Below are 19,866 nucleotides of genomic sequence, written 5' to 3'. Positions count from 1 at the left end.
TCATTTAAATATAGGTTATGCATACATCTATTCTGCCTGTCCAGGTACAGAACTCGGGTTGTAACATTCAAGGCTTCTTGGATTCTGCCGTCTCTTTCATGCCAGGTGAGAAACATCATCTTGTAAATCATTTTTAAAATACTTAAATGACAAAGATTATGTGTTTGGTTTTAATAAGGTGAAAATAGAAGCAGCGGAAATAGTGTGTAAAAACTGCTCACGTTTGTATTACACATAACGATGCGATTGTTTTAACTTCTTTCGAGAAGCGACTTATTTTCTGATATTTTTCAGTATACCAATGAGTTAAGATTTTATTGTCTTTAACTTTTGGAATCAGGATCAGTGAAGGTTTCTTCTGCAGCTCATCTGAAAAAATAATCTATATGAAGAGAAAGCACAGTATCTCTGGCCTATTACAGTAGTTTGTATTACTGAGTAATTTGTGATATAATAATGCCTAATATTACAACACTTATCCATTAAAATGCTATAACCAATACATCTGAAGTGGGCATACTGAATCTTTTTCTACCTCATGTATCACAGCACCCCATATTTTTACCTTACTGATGCTGTGGAATGAAATGGCAACAAATGTAAATCAATTTATATCCCATCCCAGACTCTCCTAACCTGGATGAGGATCGTTTGACCGCAGAAAGTTTGCTGCTCTCCGATTTTGAGGAGTGCATCATACCTCCCCTCCCATCTCTTCAGGACTGTACCCTGCAGAGCTGCCTGCCCAACCTCCCTGCAGGCCTTTCAGAACCCCATCATGACCTCCAACCACAACCTGAACACCATGTAGAGCACTTCTGGAAGGGCCTGGCTGATGACCATCATCAGGCTTTAGGAGATGCTTTGAGCACCAATAGTCAGGTGATTTCCTGAGGTGCCCGAGACAGCACAGGTTTTTTTGACATCAAAGTCATTCTGATGCAGAATTTGCAAAGCTCATGCTGAAGAATGAGTATTCATGCTGATTTACACTGTGCAGATACTGGATTGTTAGAAGAGTTAAACAGTAATGGATTTTCTTTCACAGCTTCACCTCACATTACACAAAAAGGAGGAAGAGATAGCATCGCTGCAGGAACGGAACATACATTTGAAGGAACTGGCCAACAAAGCAAAACACTTAGCCTCCGTTCTTGATGTATGTATACTGTAATTAATTGTTTTATGAGCTTTGTTAATGAATGCTTATTATATAAAAAGGTATCATATCTTGTGTATTTGATGGAAATAATTACAACTCCATTATGTAGTTTGTAAAGGATGTACACTATACAGCCTTCAGTGTTTTTCAAAACAGTAAGCAAAGTACAGTGCATCTCTACTTTCCAGGCTGAGTTATGTACTGAGCTTAAAGTCATTTTAAGAAATTACATTAGGTATCAATGAAAATGAAAATTTTCAGGAGCCTAAGTCATCTCTACCTTTCTGTAGAGGCTGATGACTGCTGGAGAAGGAGATCCCGCAAAGCCAGCTCCACCTGCTGCTGGCTCTCTGGTGATTTGTGGCACCAAGCGCCGGAGGCTGGAGGACCTTTATGAGCAGCCTCCTGGCTGTGAGGATGTGGACGGCATCCTGAGGGACATAACAGAGAGGTGCAATGCCATGCTTCAGAATGACATGAATCTGCTCCCTTCTCATCAACAGGAAGCAGAAATAAGCAGCCCCCAGGGGATGGAAACCATAAAGATGTATGGGGCATTTACGGGGTTGCAGGCCTCCATGGTGCCGATTGGTGTCAGCACAGAGGGTGGGACAGTGGATGAGGAATCTGCATTCCGGACCTCAATCAGAGACCACTGTACAATTCGTACCCTGACCTTTCCTCAAGGCCATGCATTCACCTCCACCACCCCCAATGGGGGCTACAGATTCCGATGGGTTCCCAGCTAGTGCAGGCACTCAGCTAACTACACTGCCCTTAATACCAGCACACAGCCACTGGTGCCATCTGTGTCTGAGAAGCTGGAATAGCCACACTTAAAATATGCTCTTGTAGAAGTCTTCTTCTAGTGGCTCTTTTGGTGGTTCCTGCAATACTATAAAAAGTAAAACATTTCGCAATTTTTATTGTATTACATATGAATTAAAATTAAACATTTGACAATGAAATGTATGCTGCTAAGTACCTCACTGTTTACATTGTTTACATTTTATTTTTTTTTTGCTCTACTTGTTCTGACTTCTGAAAGCTTTTTCATCTATTATGAATTTGTTAACCTGTTTTCAATCAGGCAATTGTTTTAATTTGTAAATAAAAATACAATTGATGACATTAAAATGAACTTAAAAGTATCATGTTGTGGTCCTTTTTTCACTCTCATTTGATTTATATTCTCATGTTTGATAACTAGAGCAAATGAAACACCTCCGCTCACTTTGCTGAACTTGTTTTTTGCTCTGACAAAATATTATTTGCTCATACATGATTACCTTGAAATCGCTCAACCATGACAAGCTTCTGACCATGTCAATACTCAGCCCTTAGATTGCTACAGACTACAACCCTGTTTTCAGAACTTTATCAATAACAGCAGTAGTTTCGAAATTGGCCTGCAGAATTTCTTATGCAATAAATCCACTTCTTTAGTGATTTTCTGTGGCACGTTTTCCTGACATTATCCTAACACTTGTAAGCACCACTTTCTAAGTTCTTCCCTAGTGCAGATTCACATGTACATTAATTCTCTTAGTAGACCCTACAAATTCAGAAGATTTCATTTTGAAAATATTGGCCAGATAATCATGACACTTCCATGTCCACTAACTGAAGCCCTGTTCCTTCCATCCAGGAGATTTTAGCATCACAGCAAAGAAGAAAAATTGTATTTCCTCACTCATATGCCATGCATTGTATTTACAGATAATCATTTAACCTCAGATTTCTTAAGGTGTACCCTGACTGTGCTTCTGGGATAGGTTCCAGACTACCTCATCTCTGAACAGGCATTTAACCAAAGCGAGTGTAAGAGAGTGAGTGCAAATAAAATGTACAAAAAGCAGAGCAAAAGAAACTTTGACCTTATTTCTAATTTTTGTGCAAACATCCAGAAAAATGTAACAGGAGGAAATACTGAAATATCTGAAATACAAAAGAATTGTGAAAAAAGTATATACTAACATATATGTGCTAATGGTTAATACAATCCATGCCTAATGTCACCCCCAATATTTGTGCATAACTCAGTTGAGTATTATCACTAAAAAATTGGCCCCATCCCCAATGGTCGTTATTTTACCTAGATTTGTATATTTAAAAAAGTGTGCAAGAAGATGACTAAATTTATTTGGCGATGGTACAAGAAGTAACCCCACGGCTGTGAAGCAAATGTACTTTTTTTCCTGAATGAGACACTGTAACCGAGATCTCTGGCCGTTTGGAAAGTCGCCGCCAAGACTGCGGGAAAGGCGCGTTCCAAGCGGCCAATTAACGGGCTTCTGCTGGCACCGCTGTAACCCCGGGTAACCACGGGTAACCACGGGTAACCACCGCTAAACTCAAGAACAAAAGAGTACACACAGATTAAAAAACACGAGGTTTAATCTGGCGAGAAGAATGGCGCAAAAAAGTGAATACGAGGCGCGCAACACAAAAATGCCTAGAACAGGCATGCTTGATAATAACGCAACAATTACGTTATGCAGATTATTAAAGAATAAAGATACATTAAGAGTTAATCATAATTATTGAGGATAATGTTTAATGTTGTCATAACAATCTTAAGAACTCTTTACGGAGAGCATCAGATGGCTGTCCATTTATTAACACATATGGATGGCAGGTGGCAAATAAACCGTTTTTAGTCCCTTTGGGGAGGTGGGATGGCAACTGAGTCACGTATCCGTTAACAGTTCGGTTTTTCCGTTTCATTTCTACTAATTTCTGCTATTTTGACCGACAATAAATGCAAAAAATCCAGCATAATGGCCCGTCATATTCCGAAATGGCTAAGAACCCCTCATTTTATCAATTATAATAAATATGGACCAATAAAACTAATTATTTTTGGGCATCTGAAACTGAACGATGGCAGGACCAGGGCTACTGCATTAAGATGTAGCGTAACATCATCTTAATTTACTGTTTAAATCTATAAGAGTCTTACATTTGTCTACATATTAAAACCGCTTCAATTAACTACAATTTAAACTACTTCACCTCTTCGCATAAAGTATATTGTCTGTAACGTACACTTCAGATGCTAAGTCCGAAAAAAATTATGCTCATTCTTTATTCATAAATGACGAGTAACGAGGGAGAGAGCTAACAATCCAAATTAAGTAGGGATGTTGGGTATTCTGTTCCATTCAGCATGGCTCCGTAACTATTAGACCGAAAAATAAGTAATTATAGCACAGCTACAAAAGACACTTTTAATATTTTACTGGTGTAACTGGAACCCGCCATTGCTATACTGAGTTTGGCGCGATGCCCTATATATTCACTGCGGGAAGGAGTTGCCATAGAAATTAAGAGGCGTTTACTTGAGGGAATCCTCTTCTGTGACGTCACGCGGTTTCGGCTCCTCCAATGGCGTGTTGAAGAAGGTGATTCCCGCTCCGGGTTCCGCCTTGTCCGCTTTATTTATAGGATTATAGGTCTGCTATAGATCCAGTGCAAGTGCCGCTGGACTGAGGACTTGAGAGATCGATTCCAAAGTAGTCTGTAGTGCCTAAAGTAAGTCGAGTTTCAGCTGATTTTAAAGGAACTTTTGAGTAGTGATTTTATTTCCAGTGAGAATGGAATGGAAATTAGAGAAATATTCCCGTTCTAAAGTAAAATCAGAAAAAGACATACTTCTGGTAAGTTCTGCAGTTATATCTCGTTTTACTCCGAGTATTCTGCACATACGGACTAATGATGCAATTCAAATGTCGGTTTTCTCCCTGCTTTTTTCTTTAGGCAAATATTATTAACAAACTTTCCAGAAATTTTGTGGTTGGACTCAAGAGACAATCTCCCTTCAGCGTTAGAACTGAAAAGGTAAGAGTGACAAAAATAACTCAGAGACTATCTGACTGTTTGAAATGGGTTTTGTTATGGATGCTGGGTTTGGAAGAATTACTAGGGTTGTATTAAAAAGTAAAGCTCAGTAAAGGGCTAAAAATTGACTTCCTTGTATGGTTATTGATAACCCCTTTCCTATCTAGCTGGTACAACCCCACTATAGTTACTTATTTTCTTAGGGTAAATCATAATAAAGGGGAATGAAAATACTGGGTTGTGACCGTGCAGAAGTATAGCATTGCCAGTTACAGAGTGAGTGACAGCTGACCACTACAAACCCCACTGCTTTTCTTCAAGCTCTAAAAACTCAGATTGAAGAACTGATAAAACCAAATTACTGACAAAGGACAATTAATGTATTATATCAAACATGGAGAACTGAAGACAAAGCAGATGACCAACTGGAAGGCAGTGTACTGTTAGCTGGTTTACATTTACTTCACCAGCTTACCTTATACTGCCCTTCAGCAGCTCATAATAAAACACATTTCAGGTATCACTTCAGCACCGTATTCTGGTACATCATACACAATGTAACATTTTCATCACATCAGATAGTTCTTCCAGTGATTTACAATATATGACTGTGACAGACACTACAATGTGACTTCTTGATGCCAAAAGGTGATTACAGTAACAGTATTATAGTGTGTGACAACTTCATGTCAGAGTGTGGGATGCATGTCCCAATTAGGCAGTGCAGTGTTAGCTGGCTGTACAGAATTCAGCAGCAATACAGCACTCCCACATTGGGATGTGCACAGAACACGTGTCGGATGCATCCTCGAGTCCCCTAAGTCTGCTGTGCACATTTATATATGTGGTAAGTATGTGGTAACATGTTACTGAATACAGAGTGCACGGTCCAGGTGTCTGACACACTCCATGGTGGAGGAACGTGTATCCTGATAAGGCAGTGTAGTATTAGCTGGCTGTATGTAATTCAGCAGCTATACAGCACTTCCACATCAGGGTGTGCATTCAAGGTGCCATGATTTGTGAAATTACTTTATTTTACCATTACTTATCTTCAACAAATATTACATCCGGTATACCACACTACCGTTATAAGTGTACGTTAGCAGATTGGTTATAGTGTTTCAGTGCGCAGTATCTAAGTCCCAGGCTGAAAGTGAACCCCACTCCAGCCATGCAGCTGACCCAGGTACCTGACAACATGTGCAGGAAAAGTCACACCCCCTTCTGCTCGCCTTATGTGGTGCTTAACGTCACCAAGGCACATACTTTGAACTGTAATCTACAGTCTGAATCTGAAGTGATTTGTCCTTCTGCTACTCCCTGTAAGAGTTTCATACTCATTATGCAAATTTTGGTTAAAAATGCCATTTTTTCTTCACTCAGAATTTTCATTGAAGTAGCCTTATTTGAGATGGGGGGCTAATCACCTACTAAAAAACTCGCAGCACATAATTATACATTTATGGATGCTTGTCGATTTACAATGAATATGTAGCTAACACCTTTCATCTGAGGACGCGGAACGCTAGATACACCACCAACGGTCAATCGCCATACAGAGCACACACAACGGACAATTCAGAGCCACCAATTCACCCGACCCACACATCTGCGGGAGGAAACCGGAGCGCCCGAAGGAAACCCACAAGTCCGCACATTCTCTGGGGTATAGAACGGTCGTCTACGCCGAAAAACAGCGCTGCTCACCGTGCCGCCGCCATACTTTCCTTGCAGAAACATCTTAAAGTTCCACACAAACTGTTCAAGACAGATTCAAAGTTTAAAAGAGATGACACGTCGCAGGCTCGGACACACGTGGTTGATATCGCTCAATTTTTAATTTAGCCGCGGAATGGGAAACACGCCCCCAATAGAGGACAATCCGATACGTTACCGTCTCCACGTGACTTAGTCAACCAATCAAGATTCGACTTGTTCCTTCAATCCCGGAGTGCCGCTTCTCCTAGAGCTGGCAGCGAAAACTGTGTTACTGCGGCCAGATGTGAGAAGGAACAAGTCCGCTGCTCAGGTCGGCTGACTGTGCCGTCTAGGAAACTTTAAGTCGCTCAATTAAAACTTCCCACATCTCTGGCATTATCCACAGACTTAGATGGGATCGAACCCACATCCCCTCCCACCGTCTAGATGTGGAGAAACAACAGCGACACTCGCAGCGCAACTGCACCCTCTAGAAAATGAAGTAGTCCAGACCGTACCAGAACCGTAATGTATCGCAAACAACTGCAAAAGCATCTGGAAACAGAGAAAGAATATGCAGTTTACGATACTTTGCACTTCTGTTTCAAAAGTACTTTAGAATGCTCAGCTTCTATTCCAGCACTGTAGTCTTTCACCTTTGATCTCCACCTGGACCACCAGCATCCTTTTTTTTTTTTTTTTTTAACCACAACTTTGACCGTGTTTACCTGTAATACAGTGCATCAATGGAATTGGGTTATTCCCAAATCACACACGCAAAAGTTTAGTTTTGAAATTGTGTTTCTCCATTTATTCATTATGCTATATTTAAATGCCATAATTAAAACAAAACAAAACAAAAAAAAACTGCAGAAACAATTGAATTTGTTATGACTGGGTATCATTCCTATTACTAATGCTACTTTTCAGTACCATTCCTTTTGTGCACTATTCTGTTAAGCACTCAAAGTCTTAGTTGGTGGGAGCAAGTGCTAATACAATAAACAAGGAAAATATTAAATCTATTTAAAAACAAAAATTAAAAATGTATTATTTAGCAGATGCTTTTCTCCAAAGCAACTTACAATGAACTCTATGTAGTGTTATCAGCCCACACACCTTATTCAGCAAGGTAACTTACACTGCTTTATGTCATAACAGCAAAACTGTATGCAATAAAACTTGCATACAAACACGATGATGCCACAATCATTCTAATTTATCTGAAGCTGTAAAAAAGGGCAATAGAGTTCAGCTGTCAAATGTTACAGTTAAAAAAGGCAAAACAAAACAACTTAATATGTGGACCCTCAGTTAAAAAAAAAAAATCTATCCAATCTACTAACTAGACCATGATATCAAAGTGCCACTGAAATGGTTTGCAGTGAATAAAAGAAACAGTAAGCCTGGAATGGCTCATAACCTAGAGGCATTGAGCAAAAATACTGCAGGTTTGAAACTAGGGTCATGTACTGTAGTTTCAGCCCAGAAACACCCTCTTCACATAAATGCATTAATTCCACACCGCATGTCAAAATGTTACGCTGACACTTCTGTCAAATTGCTCAATTTTCCATGTAGTCACTTACTGTACTATACAAATTGTTGTATTTAACGGACTAATCCCTAAAGACCTTTGTATTCTTTCATGACCCTTTATGTGACTTCAGATTGCTTGTTTCTACATTCCTGAAAAAGCTTCCATGGCTATCCCATGAATTTCAGGCATTAGATATTTGTTGTGATTCGGACCAAAAATGGGTCCCTATTCAGGCAACGGTACCAGAGGAATGCAGGCAAGTGGTTATTCAAAGACTCCCTGTATGGCTTGGCCAGTCTGATTGGACATAATCATTCCATAGATCAGGTGGCTGGGCTCAGAATGCTTCAAAGTGGATAAATACATCTTGGAACTGAAAAAACACTAAATTCATTTGAGCAACATGTCTTTGGATCATGACAAAATGCCAGTTAGAGTTCCACCCTTTTCTTCAGGATGATCTCTCGCACTAGTGCTGCTGCCTCCTGCCGAATCTGCTCCATTGGTTCCTCGGTCTTCCAGTACCGCACCACTTTGCCTTCTGGGTTCACCAGAAACTTCCAGAAGTTCCACTTTGGCATCTTCTGGACTGAATCTGATGATATGGGAAACATGAGAACAAGCATTCAATAATAATGTTACCCTTTATTAATCTGCCAAAACACACCTTCATTGAGTGTCATTATGTCACAAAGCCGGGGGACAGCAGTTAGCGTAGAAGATGGGCATATCTGAAGACCCCACCTTTACATCCCACTCCTACTGTAGCACTGTGATTACCAAGTTTACTCTTAATTGATACAGTAAGAATGCTCACACACACACTGTTTGAAACTGCTCATCCCAAGCAGGGTCAGAGCAAACCATAGCCTAACCCAGCCACAGAGGACGCAAGGCTGGAAGGAGGGGGGTACACCCAGGAGGGGATGCCAGTCCATCACAAGGCACCCCAAGCAGGACTTGAACCCCAGACCCACCAGAGAGCAGGGCCCAGCCAAGCCCGCTGCACCCCCACAGCAGGAATACTCTACTGCATAAATCGTTAAATCACTGCAAGGCTTAGGCTGCGTATACTGTAAGTCGCTGTGAAAGACATCAGCTAAACAAACATTATAATTGCAACAATTTGAAAGAGCCCCTGACAAAAAGGTAGCGGTGCACACACCCGTGATGTACTTGAAAGCTGGATCTGGCTCCGAGCCCATTATTTTAACCTTGCTGAAGATGGGGAAAGTGACCCCGAAGTTGGACTTGACGAAAGCCTCGATGTCGCGGTTGCTGCCCGGCTCCGTGTCGCCGAACTGTCCGCAGGGGAACGCGAGCACGTTGAAGTGTGACGTGCCCAGCTCGCGGTGCAGCTCCTGCAGCGCGCGGTAAGAGCGCTCCGCGTGCTCGCAGTGACTCGCCACGTTGACAACCAGAGATGCCTGCGGGGGGGAGAGACGAGGCGGCCCGTCCGAGTGCGTTTCCACACGAACACGACGAAAAGAGGGCGCACGGAGACTCGGAGTGCAGTTACCATCATGGTAACCATGCTTTTTACACTAACGGAGACTAAAACAAAAGCCACTAGAACTCAACGCGACAAGCAAAACACGAAACGCAGCTGCGCGGCCGCGGCGCTGCTGCCTCAGTCAGAGAAAAACTTACTTTTCCTCGGTATTTCTCCAGAGAAACAGTCCTCCCCCGGATATCCCGCACCTCGAAGGAATAGAAGTCCTTCGCTTTCCTGGGTTTGAATACTTTGGTTTGTAGTAAAAACAAAGTCCCCACACATAACGCCGTACTGAGGAAGAGGATCAGCTTCCGAGCCTTGGGCACCGACGACTTGACGGGGTATCCTAGCAGGGGCTCCATGTTGGATGAGCGGATGAGAAACTCCCCGTCCGCGAGATCAGCGCGAAGGCGTCGGGTTACAGGGAAGTGCGGCGAGAGCGCGCGCGTTCCCGCAGAACCTTCCAGACCTTTCTACTGAATCATGCGCGAAACCCGTCAGTCTTCGACGTTTGCCGCGAAGTATTTTGCGTTGCTCTTTCTTCCAGCTGATGCATCGTGAATTGTGCAGGCATTTTAATAACACACCTCTCTAAGACCATACAGTTCTCATATTCATAAGGTGTAAGAACACGCGTGTGGTACAGTTTCTGAAGTTTTAACACCACTGTGACTGGCTGGGGTGTTGCGTTGCTGCGGTTGCAGATCAACACTGGGGCCTCACAGCTCCTGCCCTGTGGGTTCGAATGCAACCCAGTCGGTGTGCACGTTGCATGTTCCAATCCTGTTTGCACGGATGTCCTGCAGGTGCTCTGGTTTCCTGCAATCCAGGGACATGTGTTTCAAGTGTTGACTTGGAATTGCCTGCACTGCATGTGTGTGTGTGTGTGTGTACTGGAGAGGTTGTGTATGGGGTGTATCCTGCCTCTTGTCACATATCTCCAGGACAGGCCGTGGTCCACTAAAATGCTGAAAAAAGACCATTGCTCTTCAACAATGTTAAAGGCCAATGACCTGTAATTGAAGAAAAAAACCTTAATGAAATAAGAACAGTTCTGTTTTCATAAATACATAACATAAGCCACCTTCAGTCGGTCACTGACTCTGGGATTCTAACATTGCCTTTAGACACAATGTCCATAAAAGTTTAGACTGCGAAAGTAATGTGTACTTTTATTGACATTCAAATGGATACATTTGTTGGATATATTTATCTTTTGCTCAAACTCTGACGAAGCTTGAAATACTGGCCTATAGAAATAGGTGATAGGTAATTCTTTGCTTTAAAAAAATTACCAAGTTGGTAATAAACAAAGAATTAATGAATAACTGGCTTCAAAGTACCCCAAGTGCAGAAAGTCATTTTAGTTGCTGTTGCTGCTTAGCTTACATTGATGTATAAAGTGTCATATTTTAGTGAAGCTATTCAGGACTCTTGTCAATGACAGTGTATTAGCTGTACTAATACACTGTCATTGACAAGAGTCCTGAATACTGCATCTAAAGGACCTGTCTGTGAGATATTGTTGTAACACTTATAGGCTGAGCATGTTTGAAATAGAAAATAATCTTTGCTCACAGAATGCTGCAGATTCTCCAGAAAGCCCGTGCAGCCGTGTGAGACGGTTTTCCAGTGAGATCCCCAGCGCGAGTAGTCTGGCGGCCACAACATGGCGCCATCGCTGCACCACCGAATATGACGACGTTTGTCAACGGCTGTCGCTTGACTCTCCACCGCACGGTGTGGAGAACTATCAACTGCATCTTCCCTCCCAGGAAACATCCCCTCTTCGAGGTCAGAGCCTTTCTGTTAAATTCTAGCAGATCACTATAGGCCTAAATGCATATATTTAAAAGCACGCAAGGTGTATGTCATATACATAAATCTGAGAGCTTTTGACTTTGTTTTCGAAAACAGATAGGTTACTGTATTCAGGCTTCAGCCTGTTTGCTCTGCAGCTATTGTAGTATATTACTTGATGAAAGTGAGTTTTATAGTTAGTGGCTAAACCTCCTGAGTCAGAACAACAAGCTGAAGCTCTCCATCAGCAGTCTGGATGAGGAGTTCACAGAGCCGTGCAAGGGAGCTACTGCAATACAACGAGTACCGTGACCCAAAAGTTTCTCAAACTGGTATCAAAGTCAGAACAGGATGGAAATCGAGGGTGGCAGAGGCTGTGGAAGCAGCTGAATCCCGACTTAAGCACAGTGTGCTAGTGGGTGTGGTAGCCAAGGGAAAGGTCGGTCTTGGCAGTAGCAGAACACCATGTTATAATAAGATTCATAGGAATGAGAGGAGGTGTCTGGTCCAGAAGGAAGTGCAGGAAGCAGTCGAAGAGGAGCGAACCAGCAAAGTAGTTGGAATTCAACAGCAGGGAGCCTGGACAAAGTGGAATCAAGCCGTGGAGCACAAGGTCTTGTGGAAATGAGCTGTGGAATGCTGCTCTTCACCGCATTAAATTCCTGATCCAGGTTATCTACGATGTTTTACCAAACCCGTTCAACTTGTTCTGCTGGGGAAAGGTAGAGAGTCTAGCATGCCCTCTTTGCCAAGAGAAATACATTGGAGCATATATTGAGCAGCTACAGGAAGGTCCTGAGTGAGGGGCACTACCGTTGGAGGCATGACCAAGTTCTGAGGGCAATAGCAGATGACATCTACAGAGGGATGACTCTAATCAAGTGCCTCCGCCCTACAAGAACTAAGCTAGGTGCCTTGACAAGAGCCAGAGAGAAACCACCAGCAGCCAAACTTCCCTGCACAAGCCTGTTAGCCACAGGACATGACTGGGAGCTTAAATTTGACCTGGACAGGCAGCTCAAGTTCCCACAAGATATTGCAGTGACGATGCTGAGACCAGACATGTTTTTGCTCTCCCAATCCTCCAAATAGATCATCCTCCTGGAACTGACCATACCTTGGGAAGATCAGATATCTGAAGCCAATGAAAGGAAGAGAGGTTGAGGAGCTTGTTGAGGAGCTTGAGGAACATTGTCACAACAGTGGCTGGAGGACAAAGTGCGAACCCATTGAAGCTGGCTACAGAGGGTTTGCAGGCTAATCCTTCTGCAGGATGTTTACCTCTCTGGGCATCAATAGTGCGGAGAAGCACATGGCTGTAAGAAAAACCACAGAAACTGCCTCAAGGTGGCTGTGGATGCGAAGATCTGACCCTTGGGGAAGTAGTGCTACCTGGACACAAGCTGGAGACTGATCAACCCCGGCTGGGTCGCCTGGGAAAGGGTGTCTGATGTTGAAAGACCTAAAACACCTGATGACCTCAGGTTACATCACTGATGGTGTGTCCAGGTACATCACAAGATGTGTGAAAACAGCTGTCTCAATTTGAAACTGACGTGTTTAGTTTTCCACTGGCCATTATGTTGCCCAGAATCAACTACAATTCTAATTTGACGGTCTAGAATATTTTACATAGGCCTAGTTTTCATTATTTGAAAGAGAACTGACTTCCATAGTACACACACACACACACATTTTCAGAACCGCTCGTCCCATACGGGGTCGCGGGGAACCGGAGCCTACCCGGCAACACAGGGCGTAAGGCTGGAGGGGGAGGGGACACACCCAGGACGGGACGCCAGTCCGCCGCAAGGCACCCCAAGCGGGACTCGAACCCCAGACCCACGGGAGAGCAGGACCTGGTCCAACCCACTGCACCACCGCCCCCCCTACTTCCATAGCATTGCTAAGAAAATAGTACTGTAGAATAAACTTCTATACACAGATATTTTTAAGCTGTCATAGGCTAGTTTGTGTTATTTAGATGTTTCATTTACAGATATGGAGCAAGAACCAGGGAGGGAGAATGCGGACAGCACTGTTTCAGCAGCATTTGGAAAGTCACGGGAATCTTGTCAAGCGCGTATAAATGGAATAAAAACTACTGAAGAGGTACTTAAAAATCACACAAATCATGTATTCAAACAAGGTTGCAGTTCTAGCTGCAGTACAGAACACGCTACACCCATGATTTTTGTATCCATTACGCCACTGGTTTGGATTGTAATTAGAATTTTTTTGACTGCAGACCTGCATTTGGAAGGAATTTGAAGGTTCTGAAGGTGAGTCTTGAAGGAACAGGACAATAGGGTGGTACTTTTGCAGTTATAGCATAGCTTTTCTCCAAGAACTTCAGAGAACTGTAAGAGGGCAAATCCAGTCGCACAGCCACAGATCTTATTCATTTTAGAGTGATGCATTATTAAGCTCCACACAAATTACTACAATACTGAGATGGGTTAACAATTAGTCCCTGAAATCTAACAGGACTCTTAATGATCACAGTGGGTCAAGAACATGTGAACTGAATGGTGACACTGCCATGAATTTAAATTTAATTTATTTGTTTAACTGACACTTTCCTCCTGATTTATACTGTTACTTACAGTATTTTACCTAGTGTCAGTACCTTCCTCAAGGGTACTACAACAGGAGATTAGATTGGAACTTGGGTTCTTTGAGTGGAAGGTGGCACCTCCAACTAGTATGCTGCCTGCTGCCCCTGAGTCCTACAGACAGTCATTCAGTTTTGTGGTTCATGAATACAGGCAGCATGTTTGGAACTTTTACATCATGTCCCTTCTGAAAGGAAAAGTCAGCCTAAAGACTCTAGCTGAAAAGTTTTTGTTTCAGCAATGACTGCTGAATTATGTTACACTTCTAAGTATCTCAGTGTAGTCAAAGAAGAATTTTTTCTGTTTGGGAAACATAAACAATCCTGAACTATTGAGCAGTCTCTCAATATCCATCACTGAAAACAGTATTTTGTTTTTACATCTGAAGAGACAGTGAAGGACATCGTATAGTGAGCTGTCATGCAGTAGGCAGAGCGTGGACCGTGGTGCAGTTTACTGTTTCTGTTGGTTAGCTCTCCACGTCCCACAATGATGGGCAACAAAGGGTCCATCAAACCCTCTACAGCTGTGTCAGAAATAGAAACTGCCCATGATTATGGTAGTATCCAGGTTATAGTAGCCTTAACCTTTTCTTTGCATTGTTACCACATGTTGAAATTATGGTATCAGAATCTGAAGTAGAGGTTGGCAAAGGGAAAAAAAATGTAGTTGTAAAGACAATAACACAAAGGTTGAGGAGATGAAGAAACATGATGTTTCCAGACATTTGATCAAAATGACTTGTATTAAAAAGGAGAGAAGACATGTTCATTTCAGAGTGTTTGGCTGTTTTTTCAGCTCAGAGTTCCCAACTGTGGCCCTTCAGTGTCCTTGAGACACCTCCCAGCATGCCTTGCAGTCATATTGAACTGGAGTTACGGTTGGCTGTCCCTGGAATGCAGGATGACTACTGTGAGTGAAACAAAGGCCATTTAGATTTTCTATACAATTATTTACTCTGGTAGGTTGGGGTTGTTGTTGTACACTTGTAGCTCAACTTGCAAACACAGTTGCCATTGGAAGTCAGATTGTAATTTGAATCTGAGTCTACCCACTACATCACAATTAATAAAATCTTAATACAGCTTAATTCTTTAATTTATTCATGGGTTACACACTATTTAAGCAGTAAATAAAGTTAAAAAAGAGCTTAAAATCCTCTGTAAGACTTCTTTTTTTTTATCTGCAGCTCATATAGCACAGTGTTTTTTCCTCTGTACTGCAGACATCGGGATTGATGCAAAATGCATGGATGCCAGCTCATTTTATTGTCTTTTATTAGCATGAAGCAACATTAAAGTCTACTTTAAAATGACTAAAAATAAAACAAGCAAACTCCTATTCAAAGTGCTGTGTTGTGTGAGACAATGTTGTGTTCCTCCATCAGGTGCAACAGGAGAATCAAACATTGTAGTAAAATGAATGTGAGTTGCACTGTGATGGGGGATATTAAAAAGTGTTTAGTCTTAAATGCTGACTGCATGGTAAACTGGCCAGGATACATTTACAATCACAAAATGTCTCCATTTACATAATATGCCCTCCTCAGACCTCAACCTTCTTGCCTGGAGTGAGCAGAGTCTGGTAGCCCTGGGTTTGGGCTCCACTGTATATGTATGGAATTCTGAGGTCCAAGCACTGCAGGGGAGCCTTCATGTCAGACCGCCAACCACTTTGGTGTCCTTTACTTCCTCTTTATACTCCTGGTCCTCTATTTCTTCTGTTGCCTGGAGTAAAGATGGCCACATTCTTGCCATTGGGAAACATGATGGAGAGATACAGGTAAACCTGTCTTTGAGGATCCTATTCTGGCCAAACTCTAAGATTTTGTTGGGGAGGGCAGACTCTAGCCTTTGTAACTTTGTTAGATGAGCAGAACAACTTAAGTAAAATAGGAAAGGTGTCACTAACTGGTATTCCCTTCAGCTGTGGGATGTGGAATACAAGAGCAACATCAGGAATGTAACAGGACATTTGTCATTGGTGGGATCTCTCAGCTTTAACCAACAGATCCTCAGCAGGTAGGATTGCTCTTGTGTGTGTCTTTTATTTGTCTGTATGTGTTTTTATTTTTTCTCTGTATTTCAGCTGTTCTCTTACACCATTAGAACTGCCAGGCAATCAACAGTCAATAACTTTTAATGAAATACTTTTTCTATGAGAACTCTGTTGAAAACTTATATTGCATTATGATGGTTAGAGCCATGTTGATGAATATTGTAATATAGTGAGAGGTGTCATTTTGAGTACAGTCATACATGTTCTGATATATAACATCTCTTTGTCTCTGACAGTGGCTCGCTCCTGGGATTCATCCATCATCATGATGTTCGGGTGGCCATACCCGTGGTTGGATGGATTCAGCAACAGAAAGGCATATGTGGATTACAGTGGTGTCCAGATGGTACCAAGTTGGCCAGTGGTACCTCTGATGGTCTTCTCAGCATCTGGCCTAATGATCCTGGCACCACACAGAAGTGCCTGCCTTTGTTAACTAGACAGCATCTAACGGCAGTCAAAGTAAGACTTTTCTGGTCTTACTCTACCAGCAACAACTCTGGAAAATGGGTCAATACAAGTGGAAACAGACTGATGTAGAACAGAACAGATAAATTGGTCAAAATTCAGGCTACAACCCATTCTTGCAGAAGTTTGAACTATTTATCAATAGACATAGTGTGTCCATCAACACAAAACAGAACATAAGCTTTAACAATATTTTTTTTTTTATGATTCCTTAACCCTTTACTAAATATTTGTATAAACATAAAAGTCATTTGTTCTGTGTGTATGTCTGTAGATACAATCTGCGTGTGACATTTGCCACTTTATAGACACAATAACCAGAGGGAGATCATAAATATGATAGTGACATGGCCTCCTTTACTTGTACTTAAGTACACTTCCGGAGAAGTTCTTCCTTAGACTGAAAACCTTGAAGAAGTTGCCAAGCAGGCTTAGTGTTAATACCATCAAGGGATAACAGTTCTCTGTACAGTGACCAGTGAAAGTTGAATTTTGTGTGGCCTCGATTGGCAGCCTAGCTTATTCATGGGCAGCAGAATTGATGTCGAGCCTCTGAAAAAAAGAAACAAAACAATGTTTAAATGAATTTAATACGTTTCTCCACACTGTGAGAGTTGAATTTTATTACATTTGGTCTAAATTTTTTTTGACCTCATATTTATTCAGCTTTTAGCCCATTTAATTAAGCTAAGCAACTGGACCATGCTAACAGAAATGGCATTTTACATATTGGTAATGTTTTAAATGGAAGTATGTATTATTTGGTAATGAAATCCTTAGGATTCATTCATTCATTCAGCATCCTTAGGATCTACTAATATTTGAGAGTGTAACCATGTCTGAGTGCTGACTTTATGTATTGGCTACCTCAGGCCCTTTGCTGGTGTCCTTGGCAGCTGGAGCTTCTTGCAGTGGGCGGTGGCAGGCAGGACAGGACTTTGAGGATTTGGGATACGTGCACAGGAGTGTGCCTGCAGTCAGCTCAGTCAAACTCACAGGTGATTAATTGGCTGTAAAAACTTATGCCTTACTGAAAAGGGGATAACTGAGGTATGAAAAAAAGCCTGATACCTTGTATATTTACATTAATGTTTAAACTTCAAGGGGGGTGCGGTGGCGCAGTGGGTTGGACTACAGTCCTGCTCTCCAGTGGGTCTGGGGTTCAAATCCCGCTTGGGGTGCCTTGCAGCGGACTGGCGTCCCGTCCTGGGTGTGTCCCCTTCCCCCTCCGGCCTTACGCCCTGTGTTACCGGGTAGGCTCCGGTTCCCCGTGACCCCATATGGGACAAGCGGTTCTGAAAATGTGTGTGTGTGTGTGTGTTTAAACTTCCTGCATCTTACCCTTTGTCAGCTTTTCGGCAGGATGCTTGTCACTTTGTTTGACTGATGATTGACAGTTCTTGATGGTTGAATGGTTGATTCCTCTATTTCCATATTCCTACCGCAGGTATGTTCATTGTGCTTTTTGCCACGGAGTCAAGAGATTCTCACAGGCCACAGTCTTCCTCATTACCATGTCAGCAGTTGGAAGGTTCCCACTCTCACCCAGCTAGCTGAACTCCATGGTTAGTGTGCAGAATTTTGTTCTCTAGTGAAAGAGGAAAAAATTAAACATCTGCCTTAATGAGCCTTATTTTTCTGGCTCTTCCATGGCAGTTGAGTTGTAATTTGTCGTGAAGGAAACATCACGCTTTATCATCACTGAAACAACACTCACCTCATCACTGAAACACCACTTCAGAGGATTTTGTGGTCAGAACCTAAAATCCCACATGTCAGATGCTATAAGGCAATAGTGCTTTTGTTTCAGCTCTTTAACAGCACAGCATTGATCTGTTTATTGGAATGTAAGGTTTCTGTGAATAATTTGCATTATATGGTTTTTTCAATATTGAAATTACTGGTATAACAACAATTTGGTCTGTTTTACACCTCTGTTGGAGTTTCTGAATACTTAGTTTCTGTTTGATTCATAGTCATATTTATCACGTTCAGTATGGCAACAAAGTTAACGACCTGCGTTTGATTGTCCCCTCATTCCTTCACTTCCCAAACTAGAATGTGATGTAACTCTAAATAAAAAAGAAAATCAACATTAAAAAGCCAAACATCTGCACAAGCCAGCTTTTGGAGAATATGAAAGGTATCCTAAGCAATTTATATGCTTTGTTTCTCTCTTAGTTATTGTAATAAGTAATCTGTTAAGTTTCAACTTTGGCAGTTGAGCTGTTTCATGTTATGACTGTGCAAAAGATCATATCTTTTTGGCCTTTGGTGTTATATATGTTTAGCAGCTTAACCATGTCTGTCTCTTTGAGGAAAGTTTGACAGTTCTCCTCAGATTTGGTAAGTGGGTAAGTGGTAAGCAAATGAAAGCAGATTACATACGAAACAGAAACCAAATAATAGCAGCAAAAATATGTAAGATGAAAAGATAAACAGACAGACCAGAATCTTTTGTAATCTCTTTAATTAACTGATAGGGCAATATTTGGAAATCTGAATTTCATTATGCTCATACTGAGCCTGAAATAGATGTTTTGGGATGCCTATGGAAGATGCTATGCAGGTCAGATGAATGCCTTAAGAACGGCAGAAGACCTGCTCATGTACTTTATGTTGAGGTTTATGATGCCATTGCAGGTGTCTGATCTCAGCTTATTCTTTATTAGAGTGATGCAATTTTGTTTTTTGTCAGGTCATAAAGGCCGTGTCCTGCATATCGCGCCGAGTCCCTGTGGAACCCGTGTCTTCACAGCTGGGTCGGACCATCAGGCCTGTGTTTGGAAACTTTCGGACCAGTTCAGTGAGCAATTAGAGGAGACCGAGTAATAGTTCTTCCACTGCATAATATCATAATGGCAAATTAAAGATGGGGTCATAAACACACTCACAGGTATGCACTTGAACAAGCTGAAACATGCATGCTTTGACTCATTGCACGCCCCCACTAGTGCAGACATAAGATTTCTCGCCTATGCAGAAATGCTCACTCTTGTATGTATGTGCAGACATTCAGCAATGCAAATATTCTCATACATGTGGTAATGACAGTGGTGGGGTAGACATGGTCCCTCGTGCTCCCTCTGAAGCTGAGGGCCAGTTTTTCTAAACTTTTGGGTCATTCTGTGACGGCAAAGGAAACAAGGTTTGCTGACTAAATGTTAATCTTTTCTCAGGAAAGGGT

The 19,866-nt window shown here is 42.0% G+C and overlaps 3 protein-coding genes across 3 annotated transcripts; 2 read left to right on the top strand and 1 right to left on the bottom strand.

Annotated features, from left to right (window-relative positions):
• Window positions 1–17: 17 nt before the first annotated feature.
• Window positions 18–1,951, top strand: mcidas (multiciliate differentiation and DNA synthesis associated cell cycle protein). The gene is made up of 4 exons (XM_029259719.1): window positions 18–105; window positions 626–882; window positions 1,049–1,159; window positions 1,453–1,951. Exons 1-4 carry the CDS (start codon window positions 18–20, stop codon window positions 1,909–1,911), a joined length of 915 nt encoding a protein of 304 aa, XP_029115552.1. The 3' UTR covers window positions 1,912–1,951.
• A 5,835-nt stretch (window positions 1,952–7,786) lies between these two features.
• gpx8 (glutathione peroxidase 8 (putative)) lies at window positions 7,787–10,156 on the bottom strand. Its single transcript, XM_018759060.1, has 3 exons — window positions 9,894–10,156; window positions 9,409–9,670; window positions 7,787–8,838 (listed from the first exon to the last, which is right to left on the bottom strand). The coding sequence occupies exons 1-3, from the start codon at window positions 10,098–10,100 to the stop codon at window positions 8,675–8,677; spliced, it is 633 nt and encodes a 210-aa protein (XP_018614576.1). The 5' UTR covers window positions 10,101–10,156; the 3' UTR covers window positions 7,787–8,674.
• Window positions 10,157–11,794: 1,638 nt separating this feature from the next.
• On the top strand, window positions 11,795–19,648 carry LOC108938440 (cell division cycle protein 20 homolog B-like). Its single transcript, XM_029259718.1, has 9 exons — window positions 11,795–11,977; window positions 13,787–13,820; window positions 14,952–15,065; window positions 15,703–15,935; window positions 16,080–16,174; window positions 16,448–16,673; window positions 17,552–17,677; window positions 18,127–18,244; window positions 19,378–19,648. Exons 1-9 carry the CDS (start codon window positions 11,795–11,797, stop codon window positions 19,509–19,511), a joined length of 1,263 nt encoding a protein of 420 aa, XP_029115551.1. The 3' UTR covers window positions 19,512–19,648.
• The last annotated feature ends 218 nt before the right edge of the window (window positions 19,649–19,866 follow it).

The sequence above is a fragment of the Scleropages formosus genome, chromosome 17 (assembly GCF_900964775.1).
Source record: "Scleropages formosus chromosome 17, fSclFor1.1, whole genome shotgun sequence".
Classification (NCBI taxonomy): domain Eukaryota; kingdom Metazoa; phylum Chordata; class Actinopteri; order Osteoglossiformes; family Osteoglossidae; genus Scleropages; species Scleropages formosus.
Note: the sequence above shows the minus strand (reverse complement) of the source record. Positions and strands in the feature narration are given on the sequence as shown.

Excerpts from the sequence above, each read along its gene's own strand:
- mcidas (XM_029259719.1), top strand. The coding sequence starts at position 18 with ATGCATACATCTATTCTGCCTGTCCAGGTACAGAACTCGGGTTGTAAC. Across the intron at positions 106-625 it reads TGCCGTCTCTTTCATGCCAG|ACTCTCCTAACCTGGATGAG; the intron begins GTGAGAAACATC and ends ATCCCATCCCAG. Across the intron at positions 1,160-1,452 it reads ACTTAGCCTCCGTTCTTGAT|AGGCTGATGACTGCTGGAGA; the intron begins GTATGTATACTG and ends ACCTTTCTGTAG.
- gpx8 (XM_018759060.1), bottom strand. The coding sequence starts at position 10,100 with ATGGAGCCCCTGCTAGGATACCCCGTCAAGTCGTCGGTGCCCAAGGCT. Across the intron at positions 9,671-9,893 it reads TGGAGAAATACCGAGGAAAA|GCATCTCTGGTTGTCAACGT; the intron begins GTAAGTTTTTCT and ends TCCCCCCCGCAG. Across the intron at positions 8,839-9,408 it reads AGCTTTCAAGTACATCACGG|ATTCAGTCCAGAAGATGCCA; the intron begins GTGTGTGCACCG and ends CCATATCATCAG.
- LOC108938440 (XM_029259718.1), top strand. The coding sequence starts at position 11,795 with ATGAGGAGTTCACAGAGCCGTGCAAGGGAGCTACTGCAATACAACGAG. Across the intron at positions 13,821-14,951 it reads GGAATTTGAAGGTTCTGAAG|CTCAGAGTTCCCAACTGTGG; the intron begins GTGAGTCTTGAA and ends CTGTTTTTTCAG. Across the intron at positions 16,674-17,551 it reads AGCATCTAACGGCAGTCAAA|GCCCTTTGCTGGTGTCCTTG; the intron begins GTAAGACTTTTC and ends TGGCTACCTCAG.